Source organism: Hemitrygon akajei, chromosome 22 (genome assembly GCF_048418815.1).
Source record: "Hemitrygon akajei chromosome 22, sHemAka1.3, whole genome shotgun sequence".
In the NCBI taxonomy this organism is placed as follows: Eukaryota; Metazoa; Chordata; class Chondrichthyes; order Myliobatiformes; family Dasyatidae; genus Hemitrygon; species Hemitrygon akajei.
This window is the reverse complement of record NC_133145.1, coordinates 28,947,901-28,971,285: the sequence shown is the minus strand read 5'-3', so window position 1 is coordinate 28,971,285 and position 23,385 is coordinate 28,947,901. Positions and strand designations below refer to the sequence as shown.

General features: G+C 40.4%; 1 protein-coding gene across 1 annotated transcript in view; it reads left to right on the top strand.

The window, feature by feature from the left end:
- Nucleotides 1-23,385, top strand: part of b3gntl1 (UDP-GlcNAc:betaGal beta-1,3-N-acetylglucosaminyltransferase-like 1) — a 338,597-nt gene that overhangs the window by 59,486 nt on the left and 255,726 nt on the right. Inside the window, 1 exon segment of the mRNA XM_073025894.1 lies at nt 5,266-5,361. Within this exon segment, the coding sequence (XP_072881995.1) occupies nt 5,266-5,361 (96 nt within the window).

Here is a 23,385-nt window from a genome sequence, read left to right as displayed (position 1 = left end):
GGAAAAGGAGATCTGTAGTCTGAAAGTGACCAGTCAGTACGTAACAATGCACATAACAGCATAGTAGAGTATTTGTTAAATGGTGAAAGATACGGCAGTCTTGATGTTTTAAAGGGACTTGTAGCAGTATGCAAGTCACTGAAGACTAACAGGCGGGCGCAGCAAACTGTATGTTAATATTACTCAAATCAAATTCAAGTTTAATTATCATTCAGCCATACATGAATACAGTCAAACGAAACAGCTTTCCTCTGGGGCTAAGGTGCAAAACTACACAGTACATTCCAATATAGCGAGAAAAAACATAGTCACACACAAAATGTATAAAACATATATAAATAACGGAAAGTTTAAAAGATCTGACTACATTCGGAGGATTGTGAGCCGTTTGGGGCCTCATGTGAATGAAGGTTGTTCTGGTGTTGGAGAAAATCCAGAGGTTTATGATGATGATCCTGTGGATGAAAGGATTAGTGTATGAGGACTGTTTGATGGCTCTGGACCTGTACTTGTTGGGATTTTTGTGGGGGGGTGTGGAGGTGGAATCTCATTGAAGGGCTTAAAAAGAATGAACTTGGATGGGATGTTTCCAGTGAAGGCACAAAGGTGTCCCCCTGAAACATAGATATAGAATTTCTTTTGGAGTAGTGAGGGCAATCTGCGGAATGTATTGCCACAGATGGCTGTGTAGACCAAGTCGTATATTTAAAGTGGGGGTTGATAGGTTCTTGATTAGTAAGGGTGTCAAAGGTGACGGGGAGAAGGCAGGAGAATGGGGTTAAATTGGAAAAATAAATCCGCTGTGATCAAACGTGGAGCAGTCTGAATGGCCTAATTCTGCCACTGTGTCTTATGGTCTTGGTGTTTAAGATGTGGGTTTGAATATAAGTGTAGGGAAATCTTATTGCAAAGGTTCTTGGTGAGATTTTCCACCAGGAATTTTAGTCTCTTTACCTAAGAAGGGAGGTACTTGCCATAGAGGGAGTGTTCAGAGGATTCAGCTTCAATAACTTACTGAAAACTGGAGTCCTTTCTGATGTTTAAGTCTAGCATTTTACCTATTTAGATTGCATCCGTCTGCTTGCTCTGCAGATGTGGTGTTGCCAGCAGTTATGGTTTAATACCTTTTGCAAGATAAGTTTCTAGTTAGTTTCCTTCAGGGTTCAGTTGAGAATGTGCTTCATCTCACCCTGCCATCTGTTACCACATCACTAAAATTGTCTTTGTATTGAAGGTTTGTTTTCCCAGTATGTGGGTGATATGTTCTTAATGTGGTCCTCCAAAGCTGCCATCTCACCAGAGCACTGTCTACACTGGCTTTGGTTGGGTCAGATGAGTAGTTTATTTGGTAGTGGTAGGTGCTTTTTTTTTTTTGCTACACTTTAATGGCTGCACAGGTTAAGCTAAAAGAACTGTAATGATTGACTGAAATGTTTTTAAAAAATTGTCAAACACAGTATATTAATGAGGACCCTTAGCACCACATAGTATGTGTCTCTTGCAGTGAATAATGTGACTTTCAGCTTGAATTGTACCATTATAACAAATGTCTTAATTGTGGAACTGCAGGAAAAGGAAGACGGAAATGGAATAACTAACAGCAAATAACCATACAAGCTGCGGGCAGAGTGGTGGCATGATCACCAGGTCAAATGACGCTTTAGTCAGCCTGCTATGGCAACAGGATAGGATTCCAAGTGGTGGCATTCACAAAACATTTTAGCATCAGTCTTTGTGCATTAACCTCACAACCTTAAATATTTGCTGGGAAGTGGCCAATAATTGCTGCTGCACAGTTCTGATGTTGTAGTTTTGAATTCCATTGCTGGTTTCTTTAGACATTGTTTACGGAGACCTGTCTGAAGAACTTGCCATAAAAAAAATGTTTGTTGCATTGGAAGTCATCCTTTAACAAAGAGGATATTATACAAAGGAGGCTAAGTATATCTTCAGCAAGTCCGTCCAACCCCATACCAAGAGAAGATGTTGAAATTTCCCCAAAATATTTATTATTCTGAAGGAAAAAATGTCATTTATAATTAAGTCAAGATGCAAGTAAAAGCTAACTGCAGCCACTTCATAAAATTACCTTATTTTCTTATTGAACTTACCAGGGTGTCTGATAAAGCAAATTATTGATTTTTGCAGTCTCACCAAATCAAGTATAGAATATAGCACTGTCATATCATTGATAAACTTTAATCTGGATCCACTTATTAAAAGCAGTTTTGCCCATTATTATTAACATTGAACCTTTCTTCCTGATCATACAGTACTTTTGTCAGTTTTATTTTTGAATTTGGTAAGATTCTGTTTTGACTCTCTGGTCTCCTAAAAGACCTTTTGTGCCATATTGAACACTGTCCAATTAACTGTAAAGATCATATTATTGAAGACATAAGAGGTTGCAGATGCTAGAATTCAGAGCAAAAATAAACCGATCTACTGGAAGGGGCTTTTCTGGGCAAGCAGTATCTGGGATTTGGAGGGGGAAGGAATTGTCAACATTCCAGGTTGAGTTCTGCATCAGAAATGAAAGTGGTGAGGGAAGATGGCCAGTATAAAGAGGGATATGGATATATGAGACCCTTCTTTTGTCCCACCTAGACTCTACCACCCCAAAGTCACCCTCCCCTTCTCCTCCTTCTATAATCTATACTCCCTCTCTAAGCTAGATGCAGTTTCTCTCCTCTGATAGATGATGTTTGACCTGTTGAGTTCCTTCTGCAGTTTGTTTTTGGCTTCATATTATTGAATATATTCTGAACTCTTAAATATTTGCTTCTGATGTAAAAAATCAGAAGCTGAATGATTCCACCTTGTTACAGATTTTATTTCTGTTAAGAGTCTGTATTTTAGTAATAAGATCAATCATGAGGCCAAGTAAAAATAACTTTTTTTAATGGGGTTGAAATGGTTCACTTCATTTGATAATACAGGTTTACCTCGCTATTCGAAGGCAGGGAGTGTTCCTATGAAACGGTTCGTAAGCCGGAATGTCGTAAAGTGAAGAAGCAATTACCATTTATTTATATGGGAAAAACTTGTGAGCGTTTGCAGACCCAAAAAATAGCCTATCAAATCATGCCAAATAACACATAAAACCTAAAATAACAGTAACATATAGTAAAAGCAGGAATGATCTGATAAATACACAGCCTATATAAAGTAGGAATACTTTTCTGCAATTATTGTGGGACTGTCCACCGTAGCGAAAATCTCACGCAAGCGCTCATGGCAAAAACACTCGGCGCAAGCGCTCTCTGCAGAAGCACACTTTACAGTCACCTTTAAGCTATGAAGCTGCCAAATTGTACCAAGTAACACATAAAAATACACAGCCTATATAAAGTAGAAATAATGTACGTCCAGTGTAGTTTCACTTACCGGAATCAGGAAGACAGTGAGCACACTGATGATGGTGTGTTAGGCTGAGTCGTCGGAGGTTGGGGTGGTGGGAGACTGGGGTGTCACCTCATCGTCGTCTGTTTCCATCAGGGCAGGCAGGTCACCTTCTTCTATGTCTGCCTGCCTCGATGTCGAAGGTTGAGTTTCATCTGCTGTGGCTGATGTGGAAGGCTTGAAAAACGACCGTATGCTTGACTGCTTAGCCTCGCACATTTTTCTATCATACAGTTCTTTGTAAGCACTCAAACCATTCTGCAAATATGCCCTAAACCTGCGTACCCTTTCAAAATTAAAGTCATATTTTTCTGCAATCATTGCAGTGTTGTCAATCGCAGCGAAAATCTCACGCAATTGCTTCACGTTCAGTTCCTGGACGACCTCACTTTCGGGCCGTTTGCTACTGCGTTCGGCTTCAATTGTATCCTTTCCTCTTCATCAGCTCTTCATCTGTCAGTTCTTGGTCATGGGATGCCAAAACCTCTTCAACATCATCTTCGTCAACTTCCACAAACCCTTAGCCAAACTCACTATATCCCTACTTCGTTCACCATGATTGAAACGTTTTATTACGTCTAGTTTTACGCTAAGTGTAACACCCTTACGCACTCTTTTAGGCTTTTCTGATACCTTAGACCTCATCTTGCTAATGGATGCACAAAATAAATCGACATAAAGCACAGATGCTCACAGGCACGTGTTTAAGCAATGCCGGCTAGAATGCAGTTCCGGGGGACAAGCTTGGCTGCTCGACACGTGCTGCCTTTTTTCATAACAGTGAAAACACCTTCTGTTAGTAAAAGCAGGTAACTAATGTAGGTCTTTCGTACTAGCGAGGTGTCGTAAAGCGAACGTTTGAAAAACGGGGGACACCTGTATTAGTTCCTAATTACTTTTGCACTGACTGCTTTTCAGTCTGTATACAGCATGTTAGTTTCAGCTGTGTTTATTTTTGGGAGGTATGTGGTACAGGCTATGCACGCTAGATTACCCAATATGAAAATACCTGCTCTTCTGTTAAGTGTGCTGTCAATGATCCAGCAATATCTTAACCACATTTTCTACAAAGAAGGGTGTGAATTGGAGCTGGAGTACATATTCCTGAATCCAGACGACTGAAGACACGGCGTTACCAAAACAGCAATTAAAATTGGGGATTCACTAACGATAAAAATTTCAGAGATACAGACAATCTGGGTGCTTTATCCTATTAGACATAATGGTGGTGTGGGGGGGTAGGGAATGGCGAGATTAACGATCAAGAAAACAAACTTTAAATTTAATGCATTGTCAGTCTGCGATTGTTCTCATGGGAGTGCTGGCTATGCTTGGTTTGAGATTAAGCTAGGATATAGGTAACAGAGACTTGGTATATAAATGTGGGTTGTGGGGGGGTAGTGGAGTGGATGATGTTCCACTTGTCAGGGCAACATTATAATTGGCGAGTCTAACAAAGGAAGGGTTGAGCACTTTCAGGAGCAGATGGTCCACTTTCAGGAAATGGAAGAACACAGCACTGGTGGTGGGACAGATCTCTGCTCAGCTTGTCTCAAGGTCAGGTGGGGCACTAAAGCTGTGACTAGCCTGGTTAAACGTAGGGCCTGGATTTGAGATCAAGCTGATGCATTGGAACTCAAGACTGAGGTTGTGACTGAACCATTGGTCTTCCTAATGTTTAATGGAAGAAATGTCTACCCATCTGGTATTGGACAAACAATATAAGAAGACCAGTTTTGTTCTCTTCAGTGGCAAAAGATTAAATTTCAACTTCCCTCAGTATATTTTCTTTATTTTACCTGTTGTTGGTCTTGTTTGTTTTTAATAAAAATACCCTGGGTATATTGTATTTTTCTACCCTAGATAATCGGTTGTCAAGTTAAGAGGGAACCAGAGGGTTCAACTGAACGATACACACGTTGGATTAATAACCTGACTCAGGAGCAACTGGTTACTCAGGTAGGATGAACACTATTCTGTTACTTTAGTTATGTTATGCAAGAGGTCTGTAAAAAAAAACTGTTACAACTCTGTATCAACTACAGCCAGCTTAAACTATACTAATGGGAACTATTAATTATCCTAATGGGAACCAAGATGAAGTTGTTCTCGTTTTTCTTATTATTCTAGTTTCCTGGAGCTGTTTTTGAAGCATAAATGTGACTAAACCACATTTCTTGTGTGCCAAACTTGGATCTGTACTTGTCTAACCTGGTGCCGACGTCTTGAATTAAGGAAGCTTTTGTCCTCACACGAGATGTTGTCCATCATAATTCTACAGATCAGTTTGGTGATTTAGCATATTAGTATGAAGGTAGATTTGCGTGCAGAATATAATTCAGTTGGCCCCAAGTCCGGTAAATTAGAAGAAGAATCCAGACAAACATCCAATGTTTATGTGTAGGGATAAGAATATTTTTACTGAAGATATTCTTGTTCTGTGTTTGAATCTACAAATTAATTTGAGTCTAAACTGGACTGGATTTTGAACTAGTTCTTAGTTATGATGCAGTGTGATGTGTCAGATACAGTTTATGACCAGAAAGCTTTATGATTGGTGTTTCATTCCTTTGCTCACATTAATCTCCTCTCAGATAATGTTTTTTAATAATCATGTGAGAATGGAGCTATTCCAAACCAGGACTGAGGGAAACAGAAGCCCCACAGAGCAGATCATCTATTTTGTGCCATTCTTGGTCTCCTTTCCCTACCAATAGTTATCAGGCATTGTAAAGGAAAACTTCAAAGAAATTGAACTCCTGCATTTAATTTAAGTATCAGATCCCAGGTAGCATTATCCCGACAAAACTCCATGTTATGGAACCATATTTACTCGCCATAAATTGTTCCATAAATGTGCAACAACCTGTTCCAGCCCATTGGCAATCGCATATATTTTGTCAGGTGACCAGTTACCGTGGTGATATGTATTTTGAGATGTGTCTGCAGCTTGGTTCACCATTTTAATTGAATGCTTCATGAGCCTGCCCTCTTTCTCTCACCTTTTTTTCTTCCTTTTTAGCAGGGTGTAGCGATGTTACGGGAGCAATTTTAAAGCAGTCACATTTAGTGTCACTGCATCCATGACCCCTCACCTTGTCAATGATTTGTATAAAGGCATTTTGGTGATGATGGATACAAAAGATCCCTGTTATTAACTCCACTCTGTCATCTAACTTATCTATTGTTTAGGATATCTGGCAAAATTTTGAGAATTCATAGAAGTTAGTTTCTCTGATTAGTGCTGCATTTGTCTATTATTACCATGGGCTATACTGTTTGGCATATCTTCTACTTAAATTCTGGTTTAAGATGGTGCTGGTAAAGTCCAGCAACTACTTATCAGCAGTAAACAAAACAAAGAAAAGAACTAAATGTTTTATGAGCAACACCTTTTCTGGCAAACGGTCATCGCAAACAGTAGCAAGGCAGAGTCAAGGCGAGCAGGTGCAAAGTAGAGTCGAGGCTGAGCCTGGCCTGTCCTCGAGAGTGAGGAAAGGCCCAAGGTTTGATCGATCTATGCACCAGGCCAGATTGAAAAGGTCAGGGTTCAGGACTGGAGGTGAGTGACAGGACTGGTTCTGCTCGCTGCTCCTCGACATTTACTCGGATTTGCTTTACGCTTAACTAAGGCTGTGGCCTGCTCCAGCTGCAGTGATGCCTGGCTTCACTGGTGTCTGTGGACTCACCTTGGTAAAACTTCAGTTCTAAATGTCATTTGCTTACTGTTATTATCTGCACAATTTGGTTTTTTTTCTCTACACATTAGGTGTTTGACAGTCTTTTAAAAAATATATTCTTTTGGGTTTCTTTGTTTTGCGACTACCTTTAAGGAGACAAATAAATCTCAAGGTTGTATAATGTATACATACTTAGAGAATAAATGTACTTTGAACTTTGAAATTTGGGCCCAGTAGGGTTAGAAACTAAGGCCAAAAACTCTACCTGAATGTGCCAGGCCCCTTCATTATTGCTTGTTCGTTGTCTGCCCTCTGTGAACCACAAAACAGATGTGCCTTTGGCATGAAAGAGTAGAAGCAAGTGAAGCACAGTAACGTTAACTACTATTCGCTGTGTAGACCAGGCATTTTATGACGTCATCAGGCCGCCTGCACGGTGCCTCGAAGTACCAAGAGTGGGTTGTGCAGTGGTTGGGTGAGTGGCTGCCAGACAATATCATACATGTATAAGACAGAAGAGTATTTGCCCTGAACTATGGTCTGGGCACCGGGAGCAGAGCGAAAGCTGAAAGAAGCTGACAAATGATCGCCAGCTTGTTCATACTCACACCATGCTGACTGGTGGCCCTCTACAGAGCTGCAGATGAGTAGGAAACACGGTGTGGCCTGTTGTTCCATCCTGGGCTGCCCGTTGGCGAACTGATGCCCTGTAATCATTGTGCAGTTGAATATGTTGGTCTCCATCCACACAAACATCTAGCATGTAGGCGATGGACTTTGGTGAAGCACTTCATAGATCTGGTTGTAGCACAGGAGATCCCAACCTTTGTAATACCATGGACCAATACCATTAAGCAAGGGGTCTGAAGGCCGCAGGTTGGGATCCCTTCTTGTAGCATAGGTAACAGGTAGAGGAACTTCCGTGGCTCCAAAAGTGTCCACTTCTGTAAAGTACACTGCTCAATCAGCATCAGACAGAAAGCTCGTAATGACATTCACTGTTCACTGATCTCTGGAATTGGGCCTGTGCTTGGAAGAGTCTTCACAGTAAACAGTCCACCATTCCCACCATTGTGAAGCTTGTGCCTCGCCTTTCCCGCTGACCTATGGGAAATGCAGGAACTTTCTCCAGAATATTCCAAATGGCCCCATTTCTTTTTTTGATAGTGTTGTGTCAGGTTGGGCAGAGAAATGATCGCTATGCCACTGTAGTTGCATGTTACAAAACGTGTAAGGGCATCAAAAATTATATTGAAATTACTGATTTAGTTGACCGATGTTGATTTTGGAGGATGTAAGCATTCTTGGCCTTTTTATGAGTCTCTTGGCATAACTGGTGAAGAAGTCAAAACGCTAACAAAGCAGTTCCTTTGTCAGTACGTCATTAGTAAGTGAAGAGTGTTCTCATGGTGCAGGGGAATAAATCCATTGTTTGTGGTGCAAAGATAGTCCATTTCAATTAATGCTGGCAGGGGACTTGGCAAGAATGAACTTCTGCTCAGCATGGAGGCAGTTGCATCTTGGATTAAGTTTGGAAAGGAGAAGAAACATCTTATTCTGATGCATGTTGCCCTGGCAGAAGGAAATGGCTGACAACGGACAGCAAAAGCAGTTCGTTTTTTATATCAGGCCTTTTGGAAAGAGAACATCTTCTCTTCCTCAGGATAACCTCTGCAGGAAAATGCTTGGCGAGCACTTGGTTGCTTTTCAAGTCTTGAGTAAGAGACCGTCATCCTTTCGCCAATTCCAGCTGTTTCCATTGAAATGATTAAGATTTAATGATTCAAGCCTAGCCCTTTTGTGAGAGACCATGACTGCCAAATGCTCCTGGAAGGTCAATTAGGCTGTTAGCAAGAGAGGGAGTTCATTCCTGCAATAATTATTCACTGGAATGCATTTGTATCTAAATGAATTTGCACAGGCTAAAGATTAGTCACCTTTAACAGATGACCTGGGGAAACAACAAATGACAAAGTTTCTTAGAACCAGGGTGTAAAGCATAGTAGTACACATAACACACATAAAGATGACTTCTGAAGGATAAAATCTACAGATGAATCACACATGAATAACAAACTGAAGTGCATTAATGTTAAATATTGTAAGGTAGGGAACAGATTAACCAGTGGCACTTCGAATATAATATGGCAGGGAGTTCAGAAGCCTAATAGCCTGGGAGAAGAAACTTTCTCATTCTAACGGTTCTAGTTTTTATATGTTGTAGTTTTATATGATGGTAGAAAGCCAGAGAGGACGCTGGCTGGACGGCTGGGATCCTTAATAATACTGAAGGCCCTGTGTGTGCAGCGCTCCTGATAAATGTCTCCGGAGGATGATAGGGAGACTCAGCATTAACATTATATTTCCAGCAAAGCTGGTAATGGTTAGCAGTAGATACCTGAACTGTCAAAGACCCCAGCTCAGCTGGAATGTTTTGAGTAGTTATGAAAACGGTCTGTGCTCCACAGATATTGAAACTTGATTTTCTCTCCAAACAAACATTTTATTATTTCTCAAAAAGTAGTTAAACATTAAAGCTACTCTGTCCAAAGCCAGAGTTGCTAGAAACAACAGCTTACAATTGTGCTGCTACAGGAAGTCATTCAGGTAATGAAAGAGTCGGAATCAGAATTAAGGTTAATATCACCGGCATACTGTGTGTCATGAAATTTGTTAGCTTAGCGGCAGCAGTACAAGACAATACATGATTATATAGAAAAATAAATTAACCAGTTACAGTAAGTATATATATATATATATATAGAATAGTTAAATTGGAAATTCTGAATAAATAAAATTAATATTTTTTAAAATGAGGTAGCGTTCATGGGTTCAATGTCCATTCAGGATTCGGGTGGCAGAGGGGAAGAAGCTGTTCCTGAATCATTAAATGTGTGCTTTCAGGCTTCTGTGTCTCCTTGCTGGTAGTAACAATGAGAAGAGGGCATCAGCTGGGTGAAGGGTGTCCTTAGTAATGGATGCCACCTTCCTGAGCACTGCTCAGAACCAGAACTGTTTGTGAGTGAGAAATGAACAGGAACAGTGTGTGGGAGAGGATCACAGAAACAGCTGCAATGGGAGCCCGAGGAGGCATGGTAGGCTGTCTCACTGACTCAGTGAGGGAACGAATGAATCTGCTCAGTGCACCCAGCTCTACTCGAGCCTACCAAGCCCCTGATTGTCATGGCTCGGGGAGGGAGGACAGCACCTCATCTTCTCTCTGAGCATGTATACAAGATATTAAGAGGAATAGAAAAAGTGGACAGCCAGCGTCTCTTCTCCAGGGCACCTCTGCTCAATACAAGAGGACATGGCTTTAAGATAAGGGGAGGGAAGTTCAATGGGGATATTAGAGGAAGGTTTTTCACTCAGAGAGTGGTTGGTGTGTGGAATGCACTGCCTGAGTCAGTGGTGGAGGCAGATACACTAGTGAAGTTTAAGAGACCACTAGACAGGTATATGAAGGAATTTAAGGTGGGGGGTTATATGGGAGGCAGGGTTTAAGGGTCAGCACAACATTGTGGGCCGAAGGGCCTGTACTGTGCTGTACTATTCTATGTTCTATGTTGCAACTTTCTGGACTTAATATTGAATTCTACAACTTAAAGGAACTTGATTTCTCTGCAAGTACCAGTCATCCATTTGTGATATTGGTTAAATCTGTTACTTTCCCTCTGGAAGTGGAGGTCATGCCCAGTCTGACCTGCCAGACATACCTTACATACCTTCCTGGTCTGTATTTGGTAATTCCTGCATTCTTTTGCCTATATTCTCACTGTCAAACTACTCCCATTGACCAGATACCATGTTTGCTGCTTGTCTCCATGGTCACTTAAGTTCTACCCTCACCTCCTTGTCGGACACCTCACCTTCCCTGCAGCTGAACAAATTTCTTGTTTTCACTTCACAGTTCTGACAAAGGGTCTTTGATCTGAACTACTAACTTTGTTTCTCTTCCCTCAGCTGCAGCCTGACCTGCTAAGTATTTCCAGCACTTTCTTTTTTAGATTAAATTGCCATTTAATTTCCCACTGTCTGCTGTTTTTTTAAATTTTGATCTACTTCTAGTGCTTGTGTGTGAGTACAGCTTGTGGATAAAATGTTTTGTGGGAAGACAAGTTTTGGGTATTGTGTTCAGAAATCATTGGAGGACATTGTTTACAAACCACCTCAGCACCATGCAGACCTCCCAGCGCAGAACCTGTGAAACACGCTCAGACTTCCCAATCAGCAGCAGCACCTTAAACATCTTGTTTAAGTGATTCTCCTTTGTTGGCAGAGTTTCATAAACCATTAGCCATGGTCATATCAACGGAAAGCTGACCGAGGACATAAGAGACCAGTGATGCTGAAATCTGGAACGTAAGTCAAACTCAGCAGGCCAGGCAGCATCTATAGAAGGGAATAATGGGTCAAAACACTACACATGCGACATCCAGATGAACTGTCTCGACCAAAAAATGACAGCTGCCCATTTCCGTGCGTGGATCGAGGTCAAAGAGGAGTTTATCATCATATGCGTAGGTACATGCATGTGCAAGTCGAGTGGAAAAGAATTTCTTGCAACATCATCCCAGGCACACAGCGTTCACAAGAAAATCATAATTTAATCATAAATTTCCTGCAAGAAAGAACAAAAGAAACAAAATCCACTTTAATGCAATGTGATCAAAGTGGTTATCGTGTTGCTATAAGCTATAGCATTCAAGAATGGGCAAGTTGGAGGGAAGCAACTGCTCTTGAACCTAGTGGTATGGCACTCCAGACTTGGGTACCTCCTGCCCAATGGTAGCTGTAGAAAATGTTATGGCCTGGATGGTGGGAATCTTTGATGGATTTGACATGTTGGTCAATCACCTCTTTTTGTGACAAGATGAAGCCATCCTCAGGGTGGAGGAGCAATACCTTATATCCTGCTTAAGTAGCCTCCAACCTGTTGGCATGAATATCGGTTTCTACTTCCAGTAAATTTTTCCCTTCCCACTCCCCTCTTCTATTCCTTACTCAGACCTTTTACTGCTCCGTACCCGCCCATCACTTCACCCTGGGTCTGCTCCTCCTTCCCTTTCTCCTACGGCCCACTCTCCTCTCCTATCAGATTCCTTCTTATCCAGCCTCTTACCTTTCCTACCCACCTGCCTTTACCTATCACCTTCTAACTATCCTCTTCTCCTACCACCTTTCTGGTGTCCTCCCCTTTGCTTTCCAATTCTGGTGAAGGGTCTTGTTCCGAAACCGTGACTGTTTATTCATTTCCAAAGATGCTGCCTGACCTTCTGAGTTCTTCCAGCATTTTGTGTGTGGATCTTTGATAGATGTTGCTTTCTTAAGGCAGTGCTCGTGACGTATTGGGGTAGAGTCCACTTCTGTCTTTAGCTTCTTACATTCCTGTGCATTTGAAATGCCTTAACAGACTATGATATAACCAGTCTTGTTTTATGCATATATAAAAAGTTCTAAAAAGTTCAACATGGGCAAATTAATAGTTATGAGGTAAACAGGGAATAAAGCGGCTCAACCTTGCACCACTGTTCGTGACTGATCGTACCCTGACCTTAAGTCCACTTCTCAGCCTGTTCCACAACTCCCTAGTAAGTCACAAGTCCACAAATCTACTTCTATAGCTCTCCGTGAGAGAGAATTCCTTAGATTCACAGCATTCTGAGAGAAGAAAGGACTCCTTATTAATATCTCTATAAAAATAGGAATAGGAGGTAGGCTTTTTTGTGTCTGCTCCTCCATTTAGTACAAGCATAACTGATACTCTATCTCAAGCATGTATTCTTTCTCATTCTCTTAGCCCGTATTCCTTGATGACTTTGTGTCCATAAATCTGTAACTGCCCATTAAATGTATTCAATGACTTGGCTTCAAATTGTCTCCACAGATTTACCATCCTCTCAATGAAGAAGTTCTGATTATCTGAGCCTACATTTCTTCGTTCTAGACCCTTCAGTCAATGGAAGTATCTTCTTTTCATCCAGTCTATCCAGTGTTGTCAGGCGTTTTAAGTGAGATGCTCTCTTCTTCTCAGCTCTAGAGAATTCAGGCACATTTGGTCCAATCTCCTCCATCTATCTCTGTCAACCACTAATCAGTCTGAATCTTCAGTGCACTCCCTCTACAGCAAGTATGTCTTTTATTGTATAAGGAGGCCAAAACAGTGTATAATACTCCAGGTGCGGTCTCTCAAGCCATGTAATTATAGCAAGGCATCTTGCTAATCTTCAGAAACCCTGCTTCCTAGTTCTAGATTTGCCCATGAGAAGAAATGACCTCTTATTATTATTCTGTCAAACCCGTTTAGGATCTAATGTGGTTCATTCTTCAAAACTCCGGTCAGTATGCCCAAATGGAGGTATACCCAAGTCATTTCTCAAAAATCAATTTGTGTATTCCAGCAATCAAAGGAATGAATCTTCTTTGAACTATCTCCAATACAAGTGTGACTATCCTGTTAAATAAAAGGACCAGAACAATATGCAGTCCTCCATGTTTAGTGTTACCAAATCTGTTTAGTTGTCATGGGATTTTCTCACACTTTTACTTCACCCCCTTGAGAGTGGACTTGGTTTCAGGCTACCTGGTGCTGAGTAAGTTAAAGAGTTACAATTATTACTCCAGGACAGTGTGCTTTATAGTCTCCTGCCATGCATGGACCTATAAAAAGATAAATCTAAATTTATATCTCTTTTGCCATGACCTTGTTCACTTGTTCTCAACCAAAAGTACAAACAAATGTGTTTTTAGGCAGCAGTATTTGTTTTGATACACATTGATAATGCGTGAAGTTTAAGTAAGTTTTTCCAATACTAGACAGTAATGACCATGAAAAGTTTAGGCTGTGCTGTACATTTCTAGGAAATTGCCAATTTTGAGTTGCTTTATCTAATCTCTTACCCGCATTAGAATTCTGTTCGTGATGATGTGGTATTGAGGCTTAAAGCTGTATTGATACGGCAGGAATTCTGGAAACCAGTTGGAGAAACTTGGGGTTACAGCTGCCTGACATTTCCCGTTTTCCTTTCCAGGCTTCCTCCATTCCATTGTGCTTTGTTTTTGTTTATATGCAGAAGAGGAGGAGGAGGAGGAGAAATATTTTCTATCTTTGCCAGAAAAATGATTATTTATGCTTCTAACTTTGTGCAACCAGTAGATAACTTCTGAATTTTTCATTGTTGAGCTCAACAATATTTACGCTGAAATTCAGGAGGAGGTAGCTATAATATAATGCTTTTAATCAAAGTTAATAGTTATATTTCATAATAATTTTATGTCTTTGCAGTGCATTGCTGCTGCAAAACAATATCATGGAAGTCGGTGGTAATAAATGTGACTGATGAATTCCTTCTGAGTTAAGTGCAAATCACTATGAGATTTGGATAACACACAAAATGCTGGTAGAACACAGCAGATCCAGGCAGCATCTATAAGGAGAAGCACTGTCGACGTTTCAGGCCGAGAGCCTTCGTCAGGACTAACTGAAAGGGAAGAAAGTAACAGATTTGAAAGTAGGAGGGGGAGGGGAAATGTGAAATGATAGGAGAAGACAGGAGGGGGTCGAGTGAAGCTGAGAGCCGGAAAGGTGATTGGCAAAAAGGATACAGAGCTGGAGAAGGGAAAGGATCATGAGACTCGAGGCCTAGGGAGAAAGAAAGAGGGAGGGGAGCACCAGAGGGAGATGGAGAACAGGCAGAGTGATGGGCAGAAAGAGAAAAAAAAGGAGGGGGAAGAAAACTAAATATATCAGGGATGGGGTAAGAAGGGGAGCAGGGGCATTAACGGAAGTTAGAGAAGTCAATGTTCATGCCATCAGGTTGGAGGCTACCCAGCCGGTATATAAGGTGTTGTTCCTCCAACCTGACTGTGGCTTCATCTTGACAGTAGAATTTGGATACCTTTATACGAGATGTAATGTTTTTAGACTAAGAAAACAGCTTCAATAATCTTTCTGGATAGGAAATTTGTATTAGACATTATAAGTAGCCTCCCCTTTATACCGGACCGACACCTTACTTGCCCTATTGACCTGTTTATTATTTATTGTAATGCATGCACTGTTTTGTGCACTTTATGCTGTCCTGGATAGGTCTGTAGTGTAGTTTTTTTCTGTGTTTTTTTACATAGTCCGGTCTAGTTTCTGTACTGTGTCATGTAACACCATGGTCCTGAAAAAACATTGTCTCATTTTTACTGTGTACTGTACCAGCAGTTATGGTCGAAATGACAATAAGAAGTGACTTGACTTGACTGCCAGGCTCTGCATATTGACTCCCTCAGTCTGGACCTGTACCAGTACTTATGTGGGCTGGATGCAGAGGACAGAAATTGGTGACCCTCTCTGCCCTTACTTCCTGCACCATGGTCTGGACCGTGAGTGCGGATCAGGCAGTGCATTGTGGAAGCCTGGTCCCCATTATTTTCTCTGGCATTCTTGATCAGCTGGCAAAATTGGGGGCCAGGGCTTTGGAGTTTATGAAATTTGCATTGATTTTAATACTACAAATCTGACATTGAGATATTTACAAACTTTGAATGAAATTGGAACTAAGTGAGAAAAATGAAACTTCCAGAGTTAACTAAAACACAAAGAGTTAACACTGAAGCTTAATAATTTTCAGGTAAGTTACCTTACCCTTCTAAATTCCTGCCTTGCAAACCCCAGTGAGTTCCCATTTGTGTGCCAGCCATTGTGGGTGCAGGAATTAGTGCTGTTGTTAACAGCTCCAAGGAGCCACGCTTAACGCTGACTTTGGGTGTTGTCTGTGTGCCATTTGCATGTTCTCTTTGTTGGTTTTTGTTGGTACTCTCATTTTATTCCATAACTCAAGGATATTTCATTGGATTAAGGAGCAAAAAAATGCGGAGGGGTATTGATGGGCATGTAAAAGAGTGAATTGGAGAGTTACAGGGAATTAAGGTGGGGGGGATTGGAACTGATGGAATTTCCTCTGTGAGTGGCATTCATCTAATGAGATGAATGAGCACCTCTTGAGTTCTAATAAGTAGGGATCTGAGTGGTGGTTTTTGTTTTAACCCCTTCATAATGCTGATCTGTTACAGCAAGGCTGTGTCCTGTTTTTAGAATTACGTGCCGATTTCCGAGGTGGAACAAGGTGATTCTGGGATTGCAGCTCATATGCGGTAAACCCAGATGTAATGCCAGTTGGAAATCCTGGCAGAAAGTCAGTATGGTCCAGCCAGCATTGTAAACCAAAACTTTCTGAGCTGCCAAACCTAAAACGGCATATGTTACGAAGGTCCAACTGGGTCATCAGTACATTACTGAAGATAGATAATGTAGGACAACAGAGGCACTTTATTTGGTGTCAGTGCTAAGGAATTGCTGTAGTGTGCTGGGCGTTCTGACATTTACACAGTGGAACAGATTGTGCAAAACTGCTGATAGTGGAGATTCACTGCTATTTCAGTTTTCAAACAACCAATCTACCTGTAATGAAGATGACAATTCTGAAAAATAAATTCTGGATTTAAACTACCGTATTTTACAAGATCATTTAGATAGATAGATAGATAGATAGATACTTTATTCATCCCCATGGGGAAATTCAACTTTTTTTCCAATGTCCCATACACTTGTTGTAGCAAAACTAATTACATACAATACTTAACTCAGTAAAAAAATATGATATGCATCTAAATCACCGTCTCAAAAAGCATTAATAATAGCTTTTAAAAAGTTCTTAAGTCCTGGCGGTAGAATTGTAAAGCCTAATGGCATTGGGGAGTATTGACCTCTTCATCCTGTCTAAGGAGCATTGCATCGATAGTAACCTGTCACTGAAACTGCTTCTCTGTCTCTGGATGGTGCTATGTAGAGGATGTTCAGAGTTATCCATAATTGACCGTAGCCTACTCAGCGCCCTTCGCTCAGCTACCGATGTTAAACTCTCCAGTACTTTGCCCACGACAGAGCCCGCCTTCCTTACCAGCTTATTAAGACGTGAGGCGTCCCTCTTCTTAATGCTTCCTCCCCAACACGCCACCACAAAGAAGAGGGCGCTCTCCACAACTGACCTATAGAACATCTTCAGCATCTCACTACAGACATTGAATGACGCCAACCTTCTTAGGAAGTACATTCGATTTTGACTGTCATTTCCCTCATTTTGAGTTTTTCCTTTTAGAGGCATGTTTGTGCGGAATTACAAAATGAAAACCAAATTGTAAGACACGATCAAAAACAGCAAATAGACAGTGCGGTGCCCTGCTCTACACTGATGGACTGAGGACGATCTATGCTATGGGTAGCACCTTCTCTTAGATGAGAATTTAAGCCAAGGTCCTGCCTGCCACGTCAGATTACCAAGCACTATTTTGAGGGTGACAAGGAAGTTCTCCTTCATGGCTATTCATTGTTGGTTGCTTGTTCATTTATTTACTCATTTTATTTAACAAGAAAATGGATCATGTATCTAACTGATGTTGTGGAATCTTCCTCTGTGTAAAACTGACTGCAGCGTTTTTTTTACTTTATAACTATGCTGTAAAAGTATCTATTTTGCTTCTGGCTGTCTTACTTATGAAAGGTACTGTTTAACTACAGCCATAAACTTTGGTGAAGGTTTGGGTGTGTCATGTGATGTTGCTTACAGAAAAGTCATTACTGTACTTCATTGTATTGCTTCTTGTTGGGGTTTGTCTATCAAGACAATTTACATCCAGAATGGTAATTATTGAAGGTGCTTTGCACAACTTGAAAACTATCTTTTGTTGAATTATATTAAAAGAAATTGCAGTAAGTTATTAGCAGTTTAGACAGTATCTGTAGATATAGGAAAAAAAAGTTACTATTTCAGTTGAATAATTTATCGAGCTGGCATCTGTTTCTATTGCTACCATTACCCATTTCTGATCTTTTATGAGGTAGGAACTAGCTTTCACTGAAAAAAATTATAACATGCATATTACATTTTTAAAAATAAATTATGGGCTTGAATCAATTTTTGTAGAGTCTTCACAAAATATGGGTTAATGTGTAAGTTCTTGAAAATATTGATAAAATGAGCATGGAAAGTAAATTCAAAGTAAATTATCAAAGTACATGTATGTCACCATATACAACCCTGAGGTTCATTTTCTTGCGGATATTCACAATAAATACAAGAAACACAATAGAATCAAAGAATGGCTGCCTTCCCCCCCCCCCCCCAAACCAAAGTGCAAAAGACAAAAAACTGTGCAAATACAAAAATGAATAAATAAACAAACAATCAATGAATATTGAAAACAGGAGATGAAGAGACGTTGAAAGTGAGTCCCTAGGTTGTGGGAACAGTTCAATGATGGGGTGAGTGTAGTTGAGTAAAGTTATTAGCTTTGGTTCAAGAGCCTGATGGTTGAGGGGTAATAACCTTTGAGAAGAAATGTAGCACACTATCACTTGATGGAGTTTTGAACTGGAGTATTTGATCTTGACACTTGCTTTACAATTGGTTTACTACATTCGTAGTAACAGCAATGTACATGAAACATACGATGTTTCATTGCGTTGCTTGTGTCAAATCAAATCAGTGGTGACTGTGCTGGGTAGCCCTCAAGTGTCACCATATACCAATATAGCATGCCCAGTACTTACTACCTCTAACCTGTACACCTTTGGATTGTGGGGGGAAACCAGAGCACCCAGCAGAAACCCATGCAATCACAGGAAGAACGTATTGGCTCCTCACAGGCAGTGGCAGGAATCGAACTCTGATCTTACTGCTGGCATTGCAATAGCATTACTAGTTGGTATGCTATCATGGCATCATGTTGTCACATTTAAAAAAGGACCTTTAACCTACAGCAGTTCACTGAGGTGCTGCTAGGAAGCTACTCTCGCATAAAGTGCATTCTCTCTGACAGGAGACTAGAATCCAGCTGGATTTATACAGTTCACTTCAGAACATCACATACCAGAGCAGAATGCTCTAATAAGAGAAGCTAAGTCCACATGACTAGCAATTCATGTTTATGAAAGTACAATGCATTAAAAGGCGGAATAACCCAGCAGAGAAATATTAATGAATATGTGGCATGGATCCCCAAGCCTGCCATGCTAGCAATTGTAGTTTATTTAAGATATCTGTTGGAATTCAGAAGAGTGAATGGGGAGGACAGAAACATAAAATCTTCAGAGGGCGGATGTTGGGAGGGTGGATCATCGGAGAATCTAGCAATAGAGGTCTCTGCTCAAAAGTAAGGTCCATCCATTGCAGACAGACAACGCAAAATATTTTCTGAGTATTTTGGTTAAAATGCACATCTCAAAGGTCTGTGGAAGCCATGTTTTTGGTATTTTTATGCAGAGCTGGTAGACACATGATAAGCAAATAAGAGGAAGGTTACCACAGGTAATCAAGAAAACAAAATTGAGATTATGATTAGATCAACCAAGATCTTACTGAACAGCAGCAGAGAAGCTGATGGGGCCTACTCCAGGTCTTCAAATCTAATTAACTAAGCATCCGTCAAAATCATAATCTAGCAAACAGGAAGAACTGGAAATAATTGTCATTTCTACTTTTCGATGACTACCTATTTTCTCAGTTTGGAAAAGAACTGGATTCAAACCCAAACACAAAGTAAAAATCGGAACAAAATGATGTAAAGCTCAAGTCCGCAGCCTGTTTCAAATCCCAGTTGTAAGATAGCTTATTCAGTTCAAACCAGGGATAGGAAAAAAAAAGACTTGCACAAATAATGAAATTTGATAAGTTCACTTGTGCAGGTTCTACGCCACACAGTGCATACAGTTTTGAAGATATTAGTCAATTTTAGTTTCCTGTTTAAAGAAATAATTTTCCACAATACAGCCTCCTGTTGGTATTGCAAGAGAAGATTTTGTTACAGTAACTACTGAAATGAACCTATTGGGTCAGTCCTAATTGTGAAACAAATATGAAGTTCATGTATTATATGTGCACATAGAGGAAGACCCCATTTTTAAAATCCAATAGCTGTTGTCAGTCTCTAGCTTTTCACTTCTGTAGGTTCTACGCCAAACAGTATATACAGTTCGGAAGACTTTTTTTTAACAGGAAACTAAGATTGACAAATGTTTCGCAATACAGTCTACTGTTGGCATTACAAGGCATCTTATTTTCAACCATCATATTACTCATCTCTATAAATAATATTTTCAAGGTTTTACATATTCAGAATTTGACTTTTCTATTAAAACGATAGCCTGACATTCTTCACCATTTACTATGTGGTTTCCCCTCATCGACCTTATCTGTATCTCCTCATAGCTTTTTGGCATCTTCATCACCACTCAGATTCACAGTTGGCTTTGTTGTACTGGAGCTTGGAAATATTATATTTGATCTCCTCAACCAAGTCCTTGATAACGAGTTTTTCAAGCTCGTTGTCTTCTTGAGTTTCATCAGTACATTCTTTTATTTTGTCGTTTACTCTGGATCCTTGATTCCTCAGCATCTTCCTTGAGGACAGATATATTCCTCCTTCATATCCCTTTTCCCCTTTACAAGTTCTCTAAGCATCTGGAGAGATATAACAACTGCAAAGAATTGATAAACACACTGAGCAAAAGAACTTAGATGAATACTTTTCACAGTCATAGGATGTTCCAAAGTATTTTGAAGTTCTAAGTAAATTTATTATCAAAGTGTACGCCAGCATTCACAGTAAATACAAAGAAACACAAGAGTCAATGAAAAACTGCACCCAACAAAGACGGACGACAATTGTGCAAAAGAAAACAAACTGTGAAAATAGTAAAAGAGAAAAAAAATAATAATAATAAATAAACAATAAGTATTGATTACATGAATTGTAGAGTCCTTGAAAGTGAGCCCATAGGTTGAGGAACCATTTCAGTGTTGGGATGAATAAAGTTATTCCTGTATTCTGATAGACAAAAATTGTGTTTCTGCTCAAGGTTCAAGAATTTGATGATTGAGTTTATAGGTAATAACTCAGGTAATAACTCTTCCTGAACCTGGTGTTGTGGGGCCTGAGGCTCCTGTACCACCTTCCTGATGAGAAGAGAGCATAGCCTGGATTGGAGGTTGGTGGGTGGGGGGGGGGGGGGATATGCTGTTTTCCTGTGGCAGTCTCTTTGTAGATGTGCTTAGTGGTAGGGAGGGTTTTACCTGTGATGAATGAGGATGTGTCCATTACTTCTTGTAGGCTTTTTCTGTTCAAGGGCATTGGTGATTCCATTACAGACCGTGATACAAGCAGTCAGTATACTCTTCACTGTGCATCTATAGAAGTTTGTCAGTATTTTAGATGATATGCCGAATGTCTGCAATCTTCTAAGGAAGTAGAGGTGCTGCCATGACTTCTTTGCAGTGCAGTGGACCCAGGATTCATCATCTAAAATGATAATGCTGAGGAACTTAAAGTTGCTAACGCTCTCCACCTCGGATTCCCTGATGAGGACTGGCTCATGGACCTCCTATAGTCGATTATCAGCTCTTTGCATTTGCTGACAGTGAGTGAGAGGTGGTTGTTGTGGCACCATCCAGCCAGACTTTCGGTCTCCCTCCTATCTACTGATTCATCGCCACCTCTGATTTGGCAAGCAACAGCGGTGTTGTCAGCAAAGTTAGCTACGTCATTGGACCTCACAGTCATAATTATAAAGTGGATAGAGCAGGAAGCTGAGCACATAGCCTTTTACAAAGGCTTTATAACGAATGTAGTACCTTTGAAGTACAGTCACAGGTGCAATGCTGTTTGCAGCCAATATGCCCATACACTTAACCAAAAAGCATTATGATAATAACAAGATCATTTGTATTTGCATAGGATAATTACTTGCTTTCTAAATTGGTATAATGGAATCTTTTATATCCACCCGAGAGTACAGATGGGAGACCAATTTAACTCATTTTCTAAAAGACAGCATTGCTGACAATAAGTGAAATTCAGCAGGGTCATTCCTTGAGTAAACTTTTTGACTGCCTGGAAGATGACTTTTTGCTCTGCTGGTGAAGATCAGTGAGGGAGTAAATAACTGATGAAAAGCTGCTTGTGAGAATTTTGACTTGGGATGGGTGGAAGGGCTTTGAATATTGGTAAATGTTCAGTATTATTTAATAGAATCACAATGGGGCCACCTGGCCCATTTTACACAAATCAGTCAGAAAAAGCTGATCATCCCAGCTCTGTGAGTGAAACTCATCCAAGTACCTTTTACAAGGTGAGTGTTTACACCTCCACTGGCCTTTTAGCCCCATTATTGTTCTGGTGAAAAATTCAATTGCTGTTTAATCTTTAAATCATTTAAAGTCATGGCATTTCTCACAATATGTAAAGATAAGTTATGATTGCACACGTTCCTATATTCTCGAGGGTATTAAAAACACATAAACACAATTTTTGTCTATCAGAATACAGGAAACAGCTAATTGCGCCAAAGAATGATCCACTTTAATTAACATTAACGTGCATGGGGAGTTTTCATCAGCATTCCTGTGTGGGGAATGAAATGTAGCGTAGACTTTTCATTGACAAATTGCCTCCTACGTCCACACACGCACTTATTCTTCTAATAAGTATACTTCATTTAAAGATGTTAAAGTAACAATATTTGCATTTTCACAAGCCTCCCCACCATTGAGGACACGTTAAAGAGGTGGTGCCTCAAAAAGGCAGGATCCATCATTAACCTTCCAGCATGTGACCTCTTCTCATTTCTACCGTCACCTCTCCTGGAGGAATTCCAGGAGCTTGAAGACCCACACTCAATGATTTAGGAACAGCTTCTTCCTCCCCTACCATCAGATTTCTAAGCAACCCAAGAACACAACCTTGCCATTCCATTTATTTGCACTGTTTACTTATTTTGTAATTTCTAGTAATTTTATGCCTTTGCACTCTACTTCTGCAAAATAAGGAATCTTACATCACATCAGTGATAATACAATTGATTCTGACTTAAGCTGCCCTGACATCTTCCAAGGTTTACAGCGGATGCTACATCTAACAAGAATTATTTTTAAGCACCTTGCTGTTGGGGTACTCATTCAATGTGTCACTCTGTAATGACACTGCCAGTAGCGGACTATTATTGGTGCCTTTGGATAGAATCTTCACAGGATTCTGCTTTCCAGATCCTCAGCCAACCTCTTGTGGGTTCCCTGAAGGCAAACTCTCAACTTCTCACCACTGGATCATTCCAGGTGGCCACAGTAGACTTTTCTTTTTGCCATATTTCTCCATTTCCTGATCTCTGCAGAATTACAGAGATCACCAAGGCATTCAGTCAAGAAAGGGTTCCACTTATTTATTGTGTAAGTAGAAAGTAGGGTTGTGGTACTATGGTTTT